At 47.0% G+C, this 18,505-nt stretch overlaps 1 protein-coding gene across 1 annotated transcript in view; it reads right to left on the minus strand.

Moving 5' to 3' along the window:
- TRIM24 (tripartite motif containing 24) overlaps positions 1–18,505 on the minus strand; it is a 1,193,545-nt gene that overhangs the window by 780,446 nt on the left and 394,594 nt on the right. Inside the window, exon 8 of the mRNA XM_086952962.1 lies at positions 6,441–6,555. Within this exon, the coding sequence (XP_086809088.1) occupies positions 6,441–6,555 (115 nt within the window). The remainder of the gene's footprint in view (positions 1–6,440; positions 6,556–18,505) is intronic.

Consider the following 18,505-nt stretch of genomic DNA (forward strand, 5'->3'; position numbering starts at 1 on the left):
TTGTGATCCGTCATGCCTGTCTTCTCCCCACTGGTTAGTAGCCTGTTTAGCCCGGACCGCTTATTAGAGATGAACCATCCGGCTCCGCTGGAAGGCACCCCTAATAAGGACATGTTCATGAAGCATGGATTAATCGCTATAGCCTATAGCCAACTGTGGCATAAATATACGAAAAGGGATCGAGAAAGTCAGTGGCCACTGATAGGATCCTTCGATCTTGACAAAATAGAAACGGTAGAAATAACCCTTCGTAGGAATGAAACAACACCTATTATGCTCGATAGTCTCGGTATGTGGCGCAAAGAAGCCACACGACGAAAGGAAAGCGATGAAGTCAGAAAGGGTGAAGAGACACGACGGACAACCCTCCAAACGTCTAGTAGGCAAAGGGAAGGGCCAGCGATGGCACAGTTCCGAGGAGTAGACATGAAAAGGGAACGGTGTAAAGGGATGTGCCGACAGGACAACCCCGGGACACAACGACCCGAAAGTAATCCCCCGACACTATGCACAGGACGAACAGATTTAAAACAAAACCAATGTGCTTTCTGTAGATGTCTCGGGCACTGGAAAGCCCAATGCCCGACTCTACAGAGCATAGGTAAGAACGGAGGGTCGACAGAAAGAACAGGCCGACAGAAAGGGAAAAGGCGCGAGATAAAAACCAATCAGACTAGTGCAGACAGAACAGATAGAACCACCCCGTTTGATTATGCTCGATGGCACAGATTCCGTCAGACCAATTTTAACGACATGTTAGAGTTCTGGGACTGATTGCTCTCTGTTGCTCCCCCACTCTGAAAAACAAACACAATTACAGGCCAGTGTAAACAACCCCCGTTAGAGAAAGGACTCAAGGAAGCCAAGCATCTGTTATATAACTTAGGATTTAATTACGGTAAAGATAACACACAACCAACGGTAAATAGAATAACTAGTAGAACACTCTCTAAAGCAAACTGTACTAATAGGAGAAATACAAAACATATTACGCTCACTCCGGAAGTCCTCGAAATGTAACAGTTCGACGGTCCCGCCCACCCGAAACACATAGCACGTGTGGGGCGGGGCCTGCCAACAGCCATAGACCAAAAGAGATCGCCGGCGAGAAGGTACAGGAGGCTCCTCAAAGCAGGCAATGAAATGGTCTTTCCATACTACCCTTCCAGGGATGGCGTCCCCAGGGCCACGAGTAGGGAGGGGGCGGATGCAAATGACCCCCCTCCCTCGTATCTCCTGGTCCGGCCATCACGAATTCCTCCATCGAACTGATGCAGGGTGGGCAGGGAGGGAGAGGCGACGCGGACGAGCCTCTCCCGCCTCCGCAGGTAGGAGGTTTCCCAGCCCTGGCCCGGCGCCGATGTCCTCCAGCCGGGCGACGGCCATATACCTGCGCAGCACAGAACTTACAATGTCCGACGCACATATATTTCCGCAGCACAGGACATACAATGTCCGACGGGCATACTTGCGCAGCACCGGACGTACAATGGTCCCCCAAGAGTCGGAATCAGGGGTGTAGGGTGGTCATCATGTGCACCCCTGATTCAAAGGGACGGCGTGGGATGCGCCGGGAGAGGGAGGCGGCACGGACGAGCCTCCCTCACCTCCCCAGATGAAGGCTCCACTGCTGCACCCTGGCGCCCCGAACCAAAATGTCCTGCTCCAACAGCATGATGTTCTGTCTTTGTCGCCACAAGAAGTTTCTTCCACTCCTGAAAGATACGACGGAGGGCGGCTGCCGCAGGGTCTCAAAATGGCGTCTGGGCCCTCGGAAGGCGGGTCTAGGCCGCTGGAGTAACTTTGTCCGAAATTGCAACTCGGGCACTTGCCCACCTGGGCGCAAGCCCCCACCATCGACAAACATCCCCTCGACTTTGAAGATTCTACCAAAGTCCCAAGAGCCCTCAGCCCCTTCAGGCTTCCGGTGGGGAACAGCTGCATTGATCACTAATGAAATAACCACGGCACAGCAACAAGATGGCGGTGCTCTCGTGTCTGCATCAGCTTCCGTCTGAACCACCCAGGAACATTATGGGCTAACGAACTCGAGTAAGTTCCGGCTGAACATCAACATGACCCGGTAAGAAAGACTCTACCTCCCTCCCTCTCTTGATTGACGGTCCACACCACCAGCCCCTCTGTTAGCACAGGTTTTTGAACTGCCGAAAGGGACCCTGGTCCAACCGCCAATCGTCGGAGACATTTTTTGCCCCTGATGCTACTTCCGGACTAAACCGGCCTCGCCCGAAATGGCGCCGGTATCAATAGGAACTAACGGATGCCTCGTGGTGTTCCTTAGCTAATGAAACTTGATGTACTAAGATTTATATACGAACCTTTGCGCACTTGATGAAAAAGGGAGGAGGGTTCACTTGACGAACATTTGAAAGGGGTCCCGTAAAAATGTTGATTTCAATGAACGATTTATTTTGATATTTATTGTAACTGGTACGTAACGTCGCTTATGATGCACACCCACGGTATACATCTAGGAAATGTGATTACAATGAGCTTGACTGTGTTTCCATTTATGAACTGAAATGCCCCTGATCCCTCATCACGCAATGAAACGTTTTTAGTTACTTGCAAATAATTAATTAGGCCTTTCTAACATGTTCTTGTGCCGCAAAATAACGCCCTACTGTATGTGCTTCCATCGTCGACATGTCTGGCCAAAATATGATTGCACTCTCACATTTTACGTACTGAACGATTATGCGAATAAAGGTTTTCCAAACTATGAATAGGCATCACATACTTTTGTAAATATGGGAATTGGTGGGAGGGCTTTTTCTGTGAGCAACCGTTCTGCTCTTTTTTTAAGGTTATCTGAAAAATGGTTGTTCGGCCCTGGATTGATGATCGAATCAAAGGTATGATACGCTGCCTCCAAAATATGCGACTAAGCTCAGGAACTAACGTATGAAGAAGGACCTCGACTTCTGAGAATGGGTAAAGTAAAGCGGTGTGATTGATAGAATGTTATAAAGGTATGGTGGTCGAAGGTATTAAGGGACAGGGCTGACCGAAGAACTGATATGCCTTAGAACATCACAGCTTTGGGAATGATTTAAGGATCCCGATGGCCAGATACATCTACAAAACCAGGTACCTCGCGCTAGGCACCTCTGATTCCTCTTTTTAGCGTTTCCCTACACACGATCCATAATGCCACCCTCGAACCCCCCCATGAACCACCTATCACACTGCCCGCCGCCTTGACTTCAGAAACCAAGACCCTAGGGATTATATCCCGAGGAGATAAGTACGAGTATGTGGTAAGTAAAGGACTTTCGTGCCCGTACATTTGATGTGCTCGAATGTTGTTCCCCCTCCCTTTTCCTCCTTTTTCCCTCTGCAGATTACATTGGAGTCCCGATTAGGGTACCGTAAAGGATCTGGAGCCACGTCACGCCCGATGCATGAAAACGGACTAACGCGGCAAGACGACACAAAAAGACGCCCTACTCAATGCGCGACCTTTTTGTACCTGACCTAATGCTCTTCCGTCCCAAAACTGCATGCTTTCTACATCCTAACACAGACCTGAAACGTCTAACGTTGGGTAATGCACTGAATAGCCCAAACAATACACGGTCATTCTCCATGTCACACGTGTACTATTTGGCCTATTGTGTCTCTGTGTCTCTGTGTCTCTGTGTCTCTGTGTCTCTGTGTCTCTGTGTCTCTGTGTCTCTGTGTCTCTGTGTCTCTGTGTCTCTGTGTCTCTGTGTCTCTGTGTCTCTGTGTCTCTGTGCCTATGTTCATCCCTCAGAAGGATGCCTATCAGACTATGGTGAATAGCACGTTGCACTTTTCCGTAAGATACAAAGCCCTGAAGACCGGCCTAGCCTTGCAAGACTCGTACTAGGGAAATGGGTCTCTACCAGAAGAACTGACATCTACTGTAATGTAATAACCAACAAAACGCCAAAGAATTAGCCACAAAGGGAAGTTGTAGGAAATCCAGCAAACCCATCATCAATTGTTTATACGTTGGCTGCAAACCTCAATGTAGCGGATGTTTACCCCAGTTGCTTGGTGTTGGGAGAGAAATAGGTTTATGTAATTACCTTCTTCTGCAAAATCTCTAAAGACTGTCTTTTCGAACTCATTTAAGGGTACCACTGTCGGAGGAGAAAGAGACCGGATGTGGGAGCACGCGGCCTGACTGCGGATCGTGGAACCTCAGCGACGGAGGCCAAGGCGAGACCACAGCAGTAAGGAGTCGCAGGATGAGGCACTGTTTCAGACAAAGCTAAGGAAAGGGCTGACCTGAAGCCCCTGCTCTATGATCGACGTGTGCCAAAAAAAGTCCCCGCTCTCTGAACCTGGTTATGGACCCGCCTGTCTCAAATTCTCCGTCCCCCTGATCTGTTCCCGACTTGGCCCTGCTCCATCCCCTCCTCCTCCGACCTACCATAAGGACTGTTCACACACACACCTTTCCACCTGAACTTCCAAGTTCCTCCAAATCCTACTGAGCTATCCAGAGAAGGGTATTCCCTGCGTCAAAAGGGAGGGAGCTCCGACTAAGTAGACCACGAACTATGTTAATCTCAGAACGGTGACCTAGAACTCCACCAAGGGTCGCCCCTAAAGAGAAGATGAACAAAGTATGTGGTTCTACCCGCTGCTGAACGCCTCGATGATGATGGAAGCAACAGGAAATACCCACCACAGAGACTCAAGAAACAAACAGACCCCACAACTCAAAGACAATTGCACTTTTCATCACAATCCTTTTTCTGCCTCCTAATAACTATGCTCTGGGTTACGGAAGAAAATGCACCTGCTCCAAAACTGTAACGCATTTCTCAAGAGGTCTGGCGAAACAAAACAAAGATGCACTCCCGCCCGCAGACCTCCAACGACTCAATCCACATGAACATTCCTGTTGACAGAACGAATTGTAATCCAGGTGCTTAACAGTGCCAACAGAAGACGACAAAGACACTGAGAACTCTGATATTTACTATATCTCATTTCTCTCCCAACCACCATTGGACTGACTATGCTCCCGCCGAGTACAAAAAGGACTTACTTATATGATAACTTACCAGTTCCTATTCCAAATGACTATAAGTATCTATGATCTGTACCCAACGGCATCTCATCGCGTATGCGCCTAGTGCAGTTCAAGATCCTACACAGGGTTTACTACACGAGGACCATGCTACACCGCATTCACAGGACGCCCCATCCGTACTGCCTTCGCGGGTGTGGGGAGGAGGGCACGTTTTTTCACATCATATGGGAGTTCCCCAAGATACAGGACTATTGGAAGCAAATACTCCGTACGATTTCCCAAACATTGAATCGGTCCCTACTGCCCGACCCGCGGAGGTGCTTTACATTTGGGAGCCCACTGACCTGTCCAGATATGAACAACTCTGGGTCACGGTGGGGTTGATGATGGCAAAGCGAGACATAGCGCAGCGATGGGGTGTGGCAGACCTCCCGTCCAAGTCCCAATGGTGTCTGCATATGGATACGGTGATGGTGACCGAGAGGGCGGTCTATTCCAGCCGAGCCTGGGCAGGGAAATGGAACAAAGTGTGGTTGTAATGGAATGGGTATAGGGGTAACATTTGTGATCCCTTAGTGGAGGATGAACAGGAGGACTCTGACGAGGAGGGGGAGGAGGGGTGAACCTGGTAGAAGTGGTTGGGCAGGGGAGCGACCGGGGCTATTACACGCGTCCCTTCCTTTGAACGGCTGACTGAGGGGCAAGGGTGGATGTGAGCATAAAGTGGGCAGGGGCACTAACACACTGGGGCGAGGAATGGGAGTAGGCCTCTCCCAAGAGGCGCTTATCTGAATTATTGACCCATATCTGACCGTATTATCATTCCTACTGTTTTAGGTTTAGAGTTTGTTGTTTTTTAAAAAAGATAAAATGCCATCAAAACCTCCTCTAATGTTTACAATGCTATCTCAAATGCACTTTTAATTTGCAGTATGCTCTACTGGACACTTGCAAGCACTGTTGATTTCTTTGGTACATTGCAAAGTTATGCCATGTCTAATGTACACGTATTAGCGGCTGGCCCGTAGGGTTGTAGGCGATCCGCTGTGTAATATCCAAAGTGCAATAAAGGTTTTGGGGAAAAAAAAAATTCAATAAAAATATGTTTGAAAAAAAAAAGTGCAACAGTCTTTTAAAACAGTTTAAACAGAGCAGTTTCTCTTGCAAGTAATGTACATTTATTTCCACTGCAGAAGGTTAACTTTAACTCACTGGGTGAAAGCTTTAAAACATCTAATGTCTGCAAGCATTACATTCTTCTTTATTGACTCAAAAAGCACTGCTGAGTAAATTGCAGTGAAGCAGAGTATTTATTGTTTGCTCGCTCTACTGTGAAACACTACATATGAAACAAAGTAAGCAATAAGGTTAGTACTGGACTACTAATGAAAATATAGTAGTAGCCTACCTAGATGAAAGATATGCTGTGCCCATGAGCTGGCGTCACACTGAAACTGAATTGAGCTTGTGATAGGCGTGGCATCACACCGTGCACGGAGAAGATGTCTCAGTCGATAGGTAATCTGCAGAAGAAAGTAAACACATACATAATCTAAGCAGCAGGAATGCTGAAATGAAAAGATTCAATAACACCAGGCGATGTTCCAGTAAAAGGCCAAAACTGTAGAAAGGAAAATACTACTTACCAGTATGCATCTGTTCTTGGCATGTATAGCTGCAGAGTTGTACACTTATGCATAGATCACCATCTGGTGTTGGGCTTGGATGCTTGCACTTTGTTGTTGTCTTGTAAGAGTCGTGATAGGCGACTCCTCCCTTGGACGATAGTGCGCATGAGATTGTTTTTCATCATGAAGGGAAATGATGGAGTTAATATGAAATAGAATAGATGTTCTTGTAAGTGTATCTAATGAAGAAAAACTGGAACAGATACAGGTCCCGGCAGGGCGGGTGGGCGTGTACAACTCTGCAGCTCTACATGCCAAGAATAGATGCATACAGGTAAATAGCATTTTCCGTTAGAGGCATATGAGCTGCAGATTGTACACTTATGCATAGACTGTACAGCAGTGTCTCCTCTAGCGGTGGTCACCTGTATGTGTTGCAGTAGTTTGGAAAAGTGTGTTAAGAATAGCCTGGCCTACAGAAGCTTGTCGCTTAGCCTGCACATCAACACAATAGTGTTTGGTGAAGGTGTGTGGTGTAGACCTTGTTGCTGCTTTACACGTCATCTAAGGGAATGTTCCCTAAGAATGCCATGGATGCCCCTAGTTTGCGTGTTGAATGTGCTCTAGGGGGAATTGTTACTGAGCGTTTAGCCTTTTGGTAGCATATTTAAATGCATTTTACTATCCACCTTGCGATCCCAGCTTTGGAGATTGGGTTACCTTTATGAGGTGGGGAGTAGGCTACAAACAGTTGTTTTGTTTTTCGAAAGGGCTTAGTTCTGTCAATGTAATAAGCCAGGGCTCTTTTGAAGTCTAGTGTGTGAAGAGCTCTCTCTGCCACATAGTCTGGGTTTTGAAAAAACACTGGTAACTCAACTGATTGGTTAAGATGAAAAGCAGAGAGGACTATGGGAAGGAATTTTGGATTTGTTCTGAGAACCACTTTATGAGGATGTATTTGTAAGAATGGTTCTTGTATGGTTAAAGCCTGGATCTCTTTTACCCTTCTAAGAGAGGTAATTGCGACAAGGAAAGGTACTTTCCATTGAGGAACTGAAGTTGCCATTTATGTAGAGGTTCAAATGGGGGACCAATGAGCCTGGTAAGAACAATGTTTAAATTCCTCAAATTGAATGTGCAGCGCAATAAACAAAATTTACACAAATTCCACACCGGAAAGGGTGGTAGTATGGGAGGAATTATTATTTTAAGGCCTTCCATAAATGCTTTAATTGAATTAGAAATTAGATATCCGCTATCGAGGGGACACGCCAGATGGCGTAACCAGGCGCTTTATAAATGTTAAATAAATAAATAAATAAATTGCAGGTACTCTAGACAATGACAAGTGTTGTCTGTTTTGTAAATAAGCAACAAGTGCGGCTAGATGTAACCGTATGGATGAACGTGCTAGATAACATCTTTGTAAATGTAACAAATAGCAAATGATGCCCTGGATTGAAGCATCCAGTGCATCAACATTATAGTTATTGCAGTAGATGACAAATCTTTTCCATTTTACTGCACAGCAAGCTCTAATAGTAGGGCGTCTGGCTTCTTTAATGATGTTCATACATTCCGTGGGTAGGTTAAGGTAACCAAACTCTAGGACTTCAGGAGCCAGATGGCTAGATTCAGTTGACCATGATCGGGGTGCCTTATGTCTCCATGGTTCTGCGTTAGCAATGTTGGGGAGAGGCATAGTTTTTGGGTGAAACTACTGAGAGTTCTAGTAGTGTTACGAACTATGGTTGGGGTGCCCATGTGAGAGCCACCAGGATCATCTTGAGAGACTGTTGTCTGAGCTTGTGTACTACTAGGGGAAACCGTGGGAGTGGCGAAAAAGCGTACGCAAATCTGCCTGACAAGTTCATCCATATAGCATTGCCTTTTGACATTGGGTGTGGAAACCTGGCGGCGAAGGTTGGGCATTTTGTATTTGCGTGTGTGGCGAACAGATCTATGACTGGTTGACCCCACATTTAGAAAAATGGTTGAAGAACTTGGGGATGAAGTTCCCATTCGTGAATATGCTGTGTCTGTCGACATAGCAGATCCGCAATCTGATTGTGAACTCCTGGAAGATGTTCTGCAAGAAGGTATATGTTTTGTGGAATGGCCCATCTCCCAAATTTTTGTGGGAGGTGGGACAGCTGCAAGGAATGTGTGCCTCCTTGTTGCGGAATGTAATACATGGCTGTCATGTGTCCGTCCGGACTAGAACAGTCTTGTGCTGTAGATGTACTTGGAATGATTTTAATGCTAGAAATATTGCCAGTAGTTCTAGGTGATTTATGTGGAGCACCTTCTGTTGAGTGGTCCATTTGCGTTGAATTGTGTGGTTTAGGAGATGGGCTCCACAGCCGGTGAGTGATGTGTCTGCTGTTAGCACTATCTGTGGAACTGGCTCTAGGAACGGCCGTTTTTTGGACAGGTTTGTATGTTCCACCACTGCAGAGAGCGATGTGTACGGCTGTCGACCAACACCAGATCTGTAAGTTGTCCCTGAGCCTGGTTCCACTGTCGAGCTAGGCATTCTTGTAAGGGGTGCATCTGAAGTTATGTTATGTTAGGGGTTTGGTAAAGCGCAACAGCTGCCCCAGCAAAGAGGCGTCCCGGCGCTGCTAGATCAAGAAACAGGTACTCAAGGATAGCCAGACAAAAACGGGAGTCTATGAAAGTGAGGAAAGGATGGTTTTAATGGCTTTCCGAAAAGCCAACAGGTTTTCCATTCCACGAATGTGGACCGGCAAGGAGTTCCACAATTTAGCCGCTAACACCCAGAAGGAGCAACCTCCCATACGCATAGTTTGATTCGTGGTACCATCACCAGGTGTTGCCCCAACAAGCGCAAGCTACGGCGGGGAAGGTACCAGGTCAACAGTGGGCGCAGTGAAACCGGCCTCCCGGTTTTAAGGATTTTAAATGCCATGACGAGGGCTTTGAATTTAATCAGAGAAGCAATCGGGAGTCAATGTAGTCTTCAAATTGTTGCTCTGACAGAACATCTGCGAGGGAGCCCAATCAGAGTTCTCGCTGCCAGATTTTGGACCCGTTGGAGTCGCAAGATCTCGGCTTTATTCGCACCCAGAAGCAGCACGCTAGCATAGTCCAAGCGAGAGATGATCATGGCTTAAACAATGAGCTGGCGAACTGTTGGCTCAAAGTACTTCAGGATTGGTTTTAGGCCTCTCAACAGGCCCACACAAGTAGCTGCCACTCTCTTTGTGTGGGTCTGAAAGCTAAGTGAGGAGTCCATCCATACTTCCAAGTTCTTAACTAGGGGCTTGGGTGTTGGTATCGTGCCCAGCGATGCCGGCCATTAATGCTCATTCCAGAGGGCAGTGTTTTTTCCTAACAGCAAAACCTCTGTTTTGCTAGCATTGAGCTGTAGACAATTATCTGCCATTCACTGGGCGACCGCTGCCATATCATCTCTGAACTTCATAGCTAAATCAGATGGCCCTTCAGCTAGGGTGATAACCAGCTGGGTATCATCCACATATGACACCAGCGCTAGGTCTCACTCTTTTGCCACAGCGGCCAGGGGTTGCACATACAGATTGAACAAAGATGGACTAAGTGCGGAGCCTTGCGGAACCCCCTGGCCGATAGAGTGAGACAGAGATGTATGGCGGTGCCGAAACCCGAAAAGATCTGTCCTCTAGGAAGGATCGAAACCACTGTAAGGCAGATCCCGTGATCCCTACCGCCTCCAGTCGGTACAGAAGAATCTCATGCGAGACCGTGTCAAAGGCAGTGCTGAGATCTAACAGGATCAGCGCTGCACTCTGACCGGCATCGAGGATCAACCTTAAGTGTTCAGTAGAGGCAAGAAGGGCGGACTCAGTGCTATGGCCAGGCCTGAACCCGTTTTGCGACGGATCCAGAAGATCATTTTGGCTCATGTACTGAGAAAGGACATTATTCACATGAGCCCCAGCAATCTTGGCCACCCACGGGAGGAGGGAGATTGTCCTAAACTTTTCGGTTTTGGACGGATCCAGTGAGGGCTTCTTGATGATGGGGGTAACCTGTGCCTGTTTTCAGGCCTTAGGGACTATGGCTGTGGAAAAGGACAGGTTAAGTATGGCACCGATCGGCTGTTGAAAGTGCGCCCGGGACTCCATAAATTGCGCCGGCCTCATAGGGTCCAATGGAGTGCCCGCTTTCACTTTCCTGCATAGTTTAGCTAGCTCTTCTCCAGAGATCTCTGGAATAGATGCTAAAGTGGTACCACCAGGCCTGATATCAGCAAAATCATGTGGACCAGGAAGGTGCTGCGGAAAGGTCTTATAGATTTTTTTCACCTTTTCGACAAAAAAGATGGCTAGTTCTTCACATTGCTGTGCGGAGGATAGATTAGATATCCTGCATCTGGAGTTTTTTTAGCCCTTGCACAATTTTAAAAATGCATTTAGTGGGGTTAGAACTGGTTTTTATTTCCTCTGCATAGAAGGTCGCACGCGCAGAGCAAGTCGATTTATGATACATCTTCATTTTTTCCAGATAGATTACTTTATCTCCCTCTTTATAATCCCTTCTCCAAGTCGGCTCGGCTCTCTTATATGGCTTCCTCAAAGCTCTCAGAGCCTCATCGTACCATGGATTAGAGATGGACCTATGCCCCTTAGTCCATTTGACTGGAATGAGAGCGTCCAGACCTCTCACGATCCAGTCACAAAAGACAGTGTACGCCACCTCCGGATCAGCTAAGTCTTCCAGGGAGAACGTCCCTAGGAAGGCATGGAAATCCTTCAGTTTGAGTTTATGCCAGGGCCTTTTTAGGACCCTGTTCACCTCCTCCCTCGGGAAAGGCTCAGGGATCTCCATACTAACTTTGACCAGGAAGTGGTCAGTCCAGCCCATAGGCTTAGGCACATCTACTTTCGCTTGTGGAATATTCGAGAGCACTGGGTCCAAAATATGGCCGGCCAGATGCGTGGCATCATTAATCAGTAGATCTAGCTGGAGGGCGGCCAGGTCTGCCAACAGGTTACGGATAGTTGGTTCCTGGATCCGATCGAAATGGGAGATTCAAATCACCCAGAATAGTGAAGTTGGCAGATCCCACCACTAGCGAGTTGGCTGCTTCTAGCAAAGCCTCAATGAGCCTCGAGGCAGGCCCCGGTGGGCGGTGGATATACAGTCCTGAGAGTGTGAACTGTGCACTAATAGCAATCTTAAAGCGGGCAGATTCACTACCACATAGATCCTCCTTAATGAAGGAGCAAGGGTATTGAGATTTATAAATTACTGCAATACCACCGCCTCTGGAATCCCTATTTAGTGTCTCGATAACATATCCTGCGGGGAGCGCAAGATTCACTGACGAGAAGACGCCACGCGATGGAGCCGGCCTGATCCATATTCACAAATTGTTACTATTGGGCTATCTGACCCTTACCATACAAAACCTAATGAAATTGGAATGTCTCTTCACAAAATAAATGAATAAATCTGATTTTAACCTGGAGTCTACTCTGGATGGAATTACAGTTACTTGACCAAATTTGAGAAGAGCTCACTCCAATAGCCCTGAAGAAGTCCGTGGAGGACGAAACGCGTTGGCTACTGGATTGAAGAAATGAATAAAGATTAAAACTTTAAAAAAAACATCTGAAGACTCTGCTACCCAACTCATTTAATATTTTTTGACTTGTGTTGAATGATCATTAGTGCAACAGATTTCTAAAATACTGACGTGTGTGCTGGATCAATTGCTAAAAAATTGTTTGCTAGAACAAGTTTCTTGTCTTAGGAGATCTAGAGAAAGGAATCTCCGATCCGTGTCACCACACAATAAATAGGGTATTATATAGGATAAGTGCAATTGTGCTGTAAACCCCATTTCCCATTCTTTTGAATCCACAAACCCTGTCTACCTTTAAAATCTTCAGGATGTTGGAAGAAAAGGACGCAAATTTAGCATGAATACCTTAGGTGGACAAAAGTTACAGGGGCCTAAGCGCAAACGACCCCAAATAGCCTAAGCGCAAACTACCCCAAATAGCCTAAGCGCAAGGTACCCCGAAAAACCACAAAAAAAGGCATAGCACAGAGGGGGAAAAGGCTTAGCAGCGAGAGGGTTAAACAGATTCTTAGAAAAATGTATAGCAGATCTAGACCGGGACATCAGGGCCTTCATCGAAGATGTCCACTGGTGCCGGAGCTTGAAAGAAATTTGAAGATTTTGCCTCACTGATAACTATTTTTTTTTTTATTAATATATTTTTTTCAAACTATATAAAAAAAGGTGTACAAAGAGGCACGCACAACAATCTCATATAGTTGCAAATTATCCTGAAACACAAACAACAGCATAGTACATATATCTCTCTCATTGGACAGTATAACATATAGCGAGTTACATACAATCATACACTGAGTGACTTGGAAAACATAAGAATCATTCCGGCGAAAACACATGACCATCGTCAATCGTATCCACTCTATAATATTTGCATCAGGGACTCGAAATCTCAGCGTATTCTTTTGGACAACCTCTAGCTTTATACATGAATTTTTATTGGGCCATGTAGAGATCCACCCCCCTGCTCGAATCAACGAGGGTAGATGTCTCAGATGCTTCCCAGTATTTGTCCAAATCTTTTTTGCCACTACCAGACTAGAATTGCAAAAGAGAAGTTGGGCTCTCAGGACATCTACATCCGGGAGATACCAAGGAGTATGTGCTTGAGTTCTGCTAGAAGGAGTAGTTTCTGTCCTGTAACTCCAGTTCTGTAGTAGGGGTATCTCTGTTATAGTCATAATCTAGTGAATAGTCCCGCCCATGTGCGTGGACCCCGGAGCAATCAAAAATAATCTCTTACAGTGTCAAAAAATGCAGAAATGCATGGACACTTAAGAGAGAATTTAAAGACAGATAATGCAGCCTAAAAAGGCTACACTGTCCAGTACTTCAACTAGAAATTCCACCATAAAATCCACAAAAACAGCAAAGCCTGTACAGATTTCCCTTGCTTCACCAGCAAGATCCCTCAGGAATGATAGAGAGGAGAACCTGGACAGACAAGCCCCATAGGCTGCCATTATGTGGCTTAAACAGGATACTGTGCCTTTAAGGAAACCTTCCAGAAGCTTCTCCCAGTATCCCAGAATGCATAGCAGGTCCAACTTACTTTAGGTTCTTTTTGAAGGCGTAAAAAACGCCAGACCTTAAGCATTGTTTACATGAAGAATTCTCCACCGGGGAGGCGGGAGGGCGCTTATGACTATAACAGAGATACCCCTACTACAGAACTGGAGTTACAGGACAGAAACTACTCCTTCTGTAGTAGGGGATCTCTGTGTATAGTCATAATCTAGTGAATAGAATGGCAAGCCCATCCCCACACCAAAGCGGCAGTGGAGAAACAGAAACTACCACTATAGTGCGAATAAATTCCGCAGCGAAGCCTGCCCAACCTGAGCGTCTGCCCTGGCATCAGTGTCCAGGCAGTAATGCTTAGCAAAGGTATGAACCGACTTCCAAGTGGCCGCCTTGCAGATCTCTGCAATCGGAACATTACGGAGTAAAGCCGTCGTGGCAGCTTTACCCCTGGTGGAATGAGCCTTAGGCTTACCCCCTAAGGTCTTATTAGCTTTTTGGTAACACAGCTGTATGCAGGACACAATCCACCTGGAGATGGACTGCTTAGAGGTAGCAAAACCCGTCCTGACAGATCCATAATTGGTCTGACCTACGAATATCCTTGGTTTTATCCAGATAAAATTTCAACACCCTCCTGACATCCAGGGAATGTAAAGACCTTTCCGCTGGAGATGAAGGATTCTGAAAAAACTTAGGCAAAGTTATAGTCTGGTTGATATGAAAATCAGAAATAACCTTGGGAAGAAATTTAGGGTGAGTACGCATAACAACCTTAGCAGCATGAAATACAGTATAAGGTCTTGGCAACACAACGCCTGAATTTCACTCACCCTGCGGGCCGATGTGATGGCCACGAGGAACGCTGCCTTCCAGGACAGGTGCTACAACGAAGCCTTATGAATAGGCTCAAAAGGCTCCTTCATCAATCTGGACAGCACCACATTCAAATCCCATGAAGGCGAAGGAAGCCTGACAGGAGGGAATATTTTTTTCAAGCCTTCCAAGAAATCTTTGACCACAGGGATCTGGAAGAAGGAAGTCTGTGAAGGGCATTTCCTATAGGCAGTCAAGGCAGCGAGATGAACCTTAATGGAATGAACGTTAAGGCCAGACTGCGCCAAATGTAGAAGATAAGGAAGGATGACGTCTTCCTTGCATGTCGTAGGGTCATAGTTCTTAGACTTGCACCAGATACAGAACCTCTTCCACTTGTAAGCTAGGAAGTCCTAGTGGAAGGCCGCTTAGCCTCCTTCAGAATGTCCATGCAATCGTCTGGGAGATTCAAATGGCCATATTGCACTATCTCAGGAGCCATGCCGCCAAACTCAAAGAGGAGAGGTTCGGGTGCAACATCTGCCCCCCGAACTTCGTGAGAAGGTCCGGCCTGCACGGCAGCCGTATGTGCGGAAGAAGAGACCGGTGTAGAAGGTCCGTGAACCACCACTGCCTGGGCCATTCCGGGGCAATCAGGATCATCCGCGCCCTGGATTGGGACAGCTTGATCAGCACCGCTGGAATCAGGGGAATGGGTGGAAAAGCGTACACAAAGCTGTTCGACCAGTTGATCCAGAGTGCATTCCCCAGCGTCCCTTGCTGGTAGTACCTGGAGGCGAAGTCTCGGCATTTGCTGTTTTCTGCGGTGGCGAACAGATCTACGTCTGGAGTCCCCCACCTTTCGAAAACTTCTCCTAGCACGTCGTCGTTTATGACCCATTCGTAGTTTTCCTGAATCAGTCTGCTCAGTGCGTCCGCCTGAACATTTTGCACACCTGGCAGATGGGTGGCCGTTATCGTCAATCCTCTTGCCAGAAGCCAATGCCAGATCGTCTGCGCCTCCCGAGACAGGGTGCGCGATCTCGACCCCCCTTGCTTGTTGAGGTAATACATCGTGGTAGTATTGTTCGTCTGTACAAGCAGAGAGTTGGTCCGGAAGGACGGATGAAAGGCCTTCAGCGCCAAGTGAACAGCCCTGAGTTCCAGGAAATTGATGTGATAAGTGGACTCCATCGGAGACCACGCACCTTGAATCTGTAAGTCTCCCGAATGCGCTCCCCAGCCGTGGAGAGAAGCATCCGTCACGATCGTCTGAGCAGGAATGTCCTTGTGGAAGGGAACCCCTCTGAGGAGATTCTCCGCTGAACACCACCACTTCAGAGACTGAAGAGCATGCAGAGGCAGTCGTATCTTGTCGTCCCAAGATCCTCTCCTCTGGCCCCACTGGTCCTCCAAGCACTCCTGCAGAGGTCTCATGTGAAGTCTTGCATGGGGAGTGAGGAAGATACAAGAGGCCATCGACCCCAGTAGAGAAGACACCGTCCTCACTGTTGTAGATGGAGCGGTCATAAGAGCCTGAGCCTTCCGAAGGATCGATCGCCGTCGCTCCTCCGAAGGAGACACGCTTGCTGACAGCGTATCGATTGATGCTCCCAAGTACTGTATGCACTGGACCGGAGTCGGGACAGACTTGGACATGTTGATGTGCAACCCCAGCTTGTTCAAGAGAACGCACGTCTTCTGGAAGTGCGCTTGAGCTTCCGAGAAGGAGGAGGCCTTGATCAACCAATCGTCCAGGTACGGGTAGACAAACACCTTGTTCTTCCGCAGGTGTGCGGCCACCACCGCCATGCACTTCGAGAATGTTCTGGGTGCAGACTTCAGTCCGAACGGCAACACTGTGTATTGATAGTGATTGGCGCCGACTTGGAATCGCAGGAACTTCCGGTCTTTGTGTGCAATGGGCACATGGAAGTAAGCATCCTGTAGGTCTATGGCACACAGCCAATCTCCCCGTTGCAGCTGAGGATAAATCTGATGCAACGACAGCATGCGGAACTTTTCTCTGCGAATCCACTTGTTTGCCTGTCGCAAATCCAGAATGGGCCTGAACTCGTTCTTGTCCTTTTTTCGGACCAGAAAGAATCGGGAGTACAGACCTCTTCCTCTCTGAGACAGAGGCACGTCTTCTATGGCCCTTTTCCTCAAGAGGACATCGGCCTCCGCCTGGAGCTCGCGCAGTTGATACTGTGAGCTGACCGGAGGGATCGATGGAGGCGGGCAGGTGAACCGAAGACTGTATCCATTGCAAACAATATTCAGCACCCACTTGTCCTGAGTAATTTTTCTCCACTCTGCCAGAAAAGATTGAATGCTTCCCCCCACCGGAGCGTGGAGGACGGGACGGGGCCACCTCCCTAACGTTTCCACCATAAGGTACTTTTCTAATCCTGGCATATATGTCTGAGCCGTCACTCTCATTTTAAGGACTGCTGATACTGCCAACATTGTTGCTTATTGTGGTTGGGAATATCTGCTTGCTGATTTCAACTATGTTGCCCCGTGTATCGTTTGGTAATCCACTTTCCATTCTAGCACATTGTTGTTTTGCATTTGCCCTGTTTTCACTGTTTTGTTGGAATAGACTGTAGCCTACATTGTGTTTGGACTAGTGTATGCTACTTCCATTATGTCTCCAAGGGGCAGTCGTAGTAAAACTGCTGCTGCAGGGGGCAGATCAGTAATTGGCCCTATTGACAACTTTATAACTAAGGCCAACGACGCCATAAACCAGGGCATTTCCCTTTTAGAACGTAGGGTCTCACAAGATCTGGCCCACGCCAAACGTTCCTCCCTTGGTCTTATTGCCGCTGCTACTACACCTGCACAGGCTATGCCCAACAATATTAGACCCTTACTAAACGTATGTGCTGATATCCACACCATCCCAAGTGAAGTAAATCTCTCTGCCTCTATTCCCTTGATAGATTCTGACACAGATATTAGTATGGATCTAGAGAAAACCCCAGATTTGCTTATTAATCCCACTCCTGAAGCAATATCTGTTGATAACACAAGGCAATTGAGAGGCAGACGTGAGGGTGCCATTCAAAAACAAAAATTATATGCACCGAAGCCCCGATCTACAAAGGTTAGGAAATACGGTCAGTCAAAAAGAAAGACTGGGAAAAGTACCAATTCTGGCCTTAACCAAAATGCGAGCAGGGCTACGGAAATCACTCAGGGGGATGAAAGAATTATGGATCAGCAGGGTGGAACAACAGATACCAATAATACAACTAATGAAAATACTGATATTGCACATGACCGCATGTTGGAATGGTTGGGGGAATTACTAAGTATTTATTTATCTCCCATTGAAAGTAGGCTTACTCGGATAGAAAAACAAATAGCTGAACTGAGTATCCCTATTAAGAATTTTTTGAAAGAAGGTGCCGTTAAGAGTGCAAATAATCTTAGTACCATCAAAACAGTAGGCACCAAATCTAATATCTCCCAAGCACCAACCATAAATACAAATAATGCACACAAAGTCCCATCTGTTACATTGGTCAAATCAAATGGTCCAACCATTAGTCAGCAAACAACTACACCGCATACCAACAATGTAGCCTCAGACAAAGGGAAGGACCACAACACTAATACTAACACCAAACCACCAAATGGGACTACCACAGGCCAACCTGCAAACCCCATAAGTAGTTCTACCACGGCCCAACTTACACAAAAAACAGTTAGGCAAGTTCCCGCTCGCATTAATCTTCCACCGGAATGCGGTGCATATGTATTGGTGTTAGTAAATGTTACCAAATTAAGGAAGGATCAGGACGAAACTCCCACATCTCTTAAAAATAAAACCTTACACTGGTTAATTGCAAACTGCAATTACCCTATAGATGGTGCAAGGGAGATTATTAACACCCAGCGAGTGGGCTG

This window comes from Lissotriton vulgaris, chromosome 1_2 (assembly GCF_964263255.1).
Source record: "Lissotriton vulgaris chromosome 1_2, aLisVul1.2, whole genome shotgun sequence".
NCBI lineage: Eukaryota > Metazoa > Chordata > Amphibia > Caudata > Salamandridae > Lissotriton > Lissotriton vulgaris.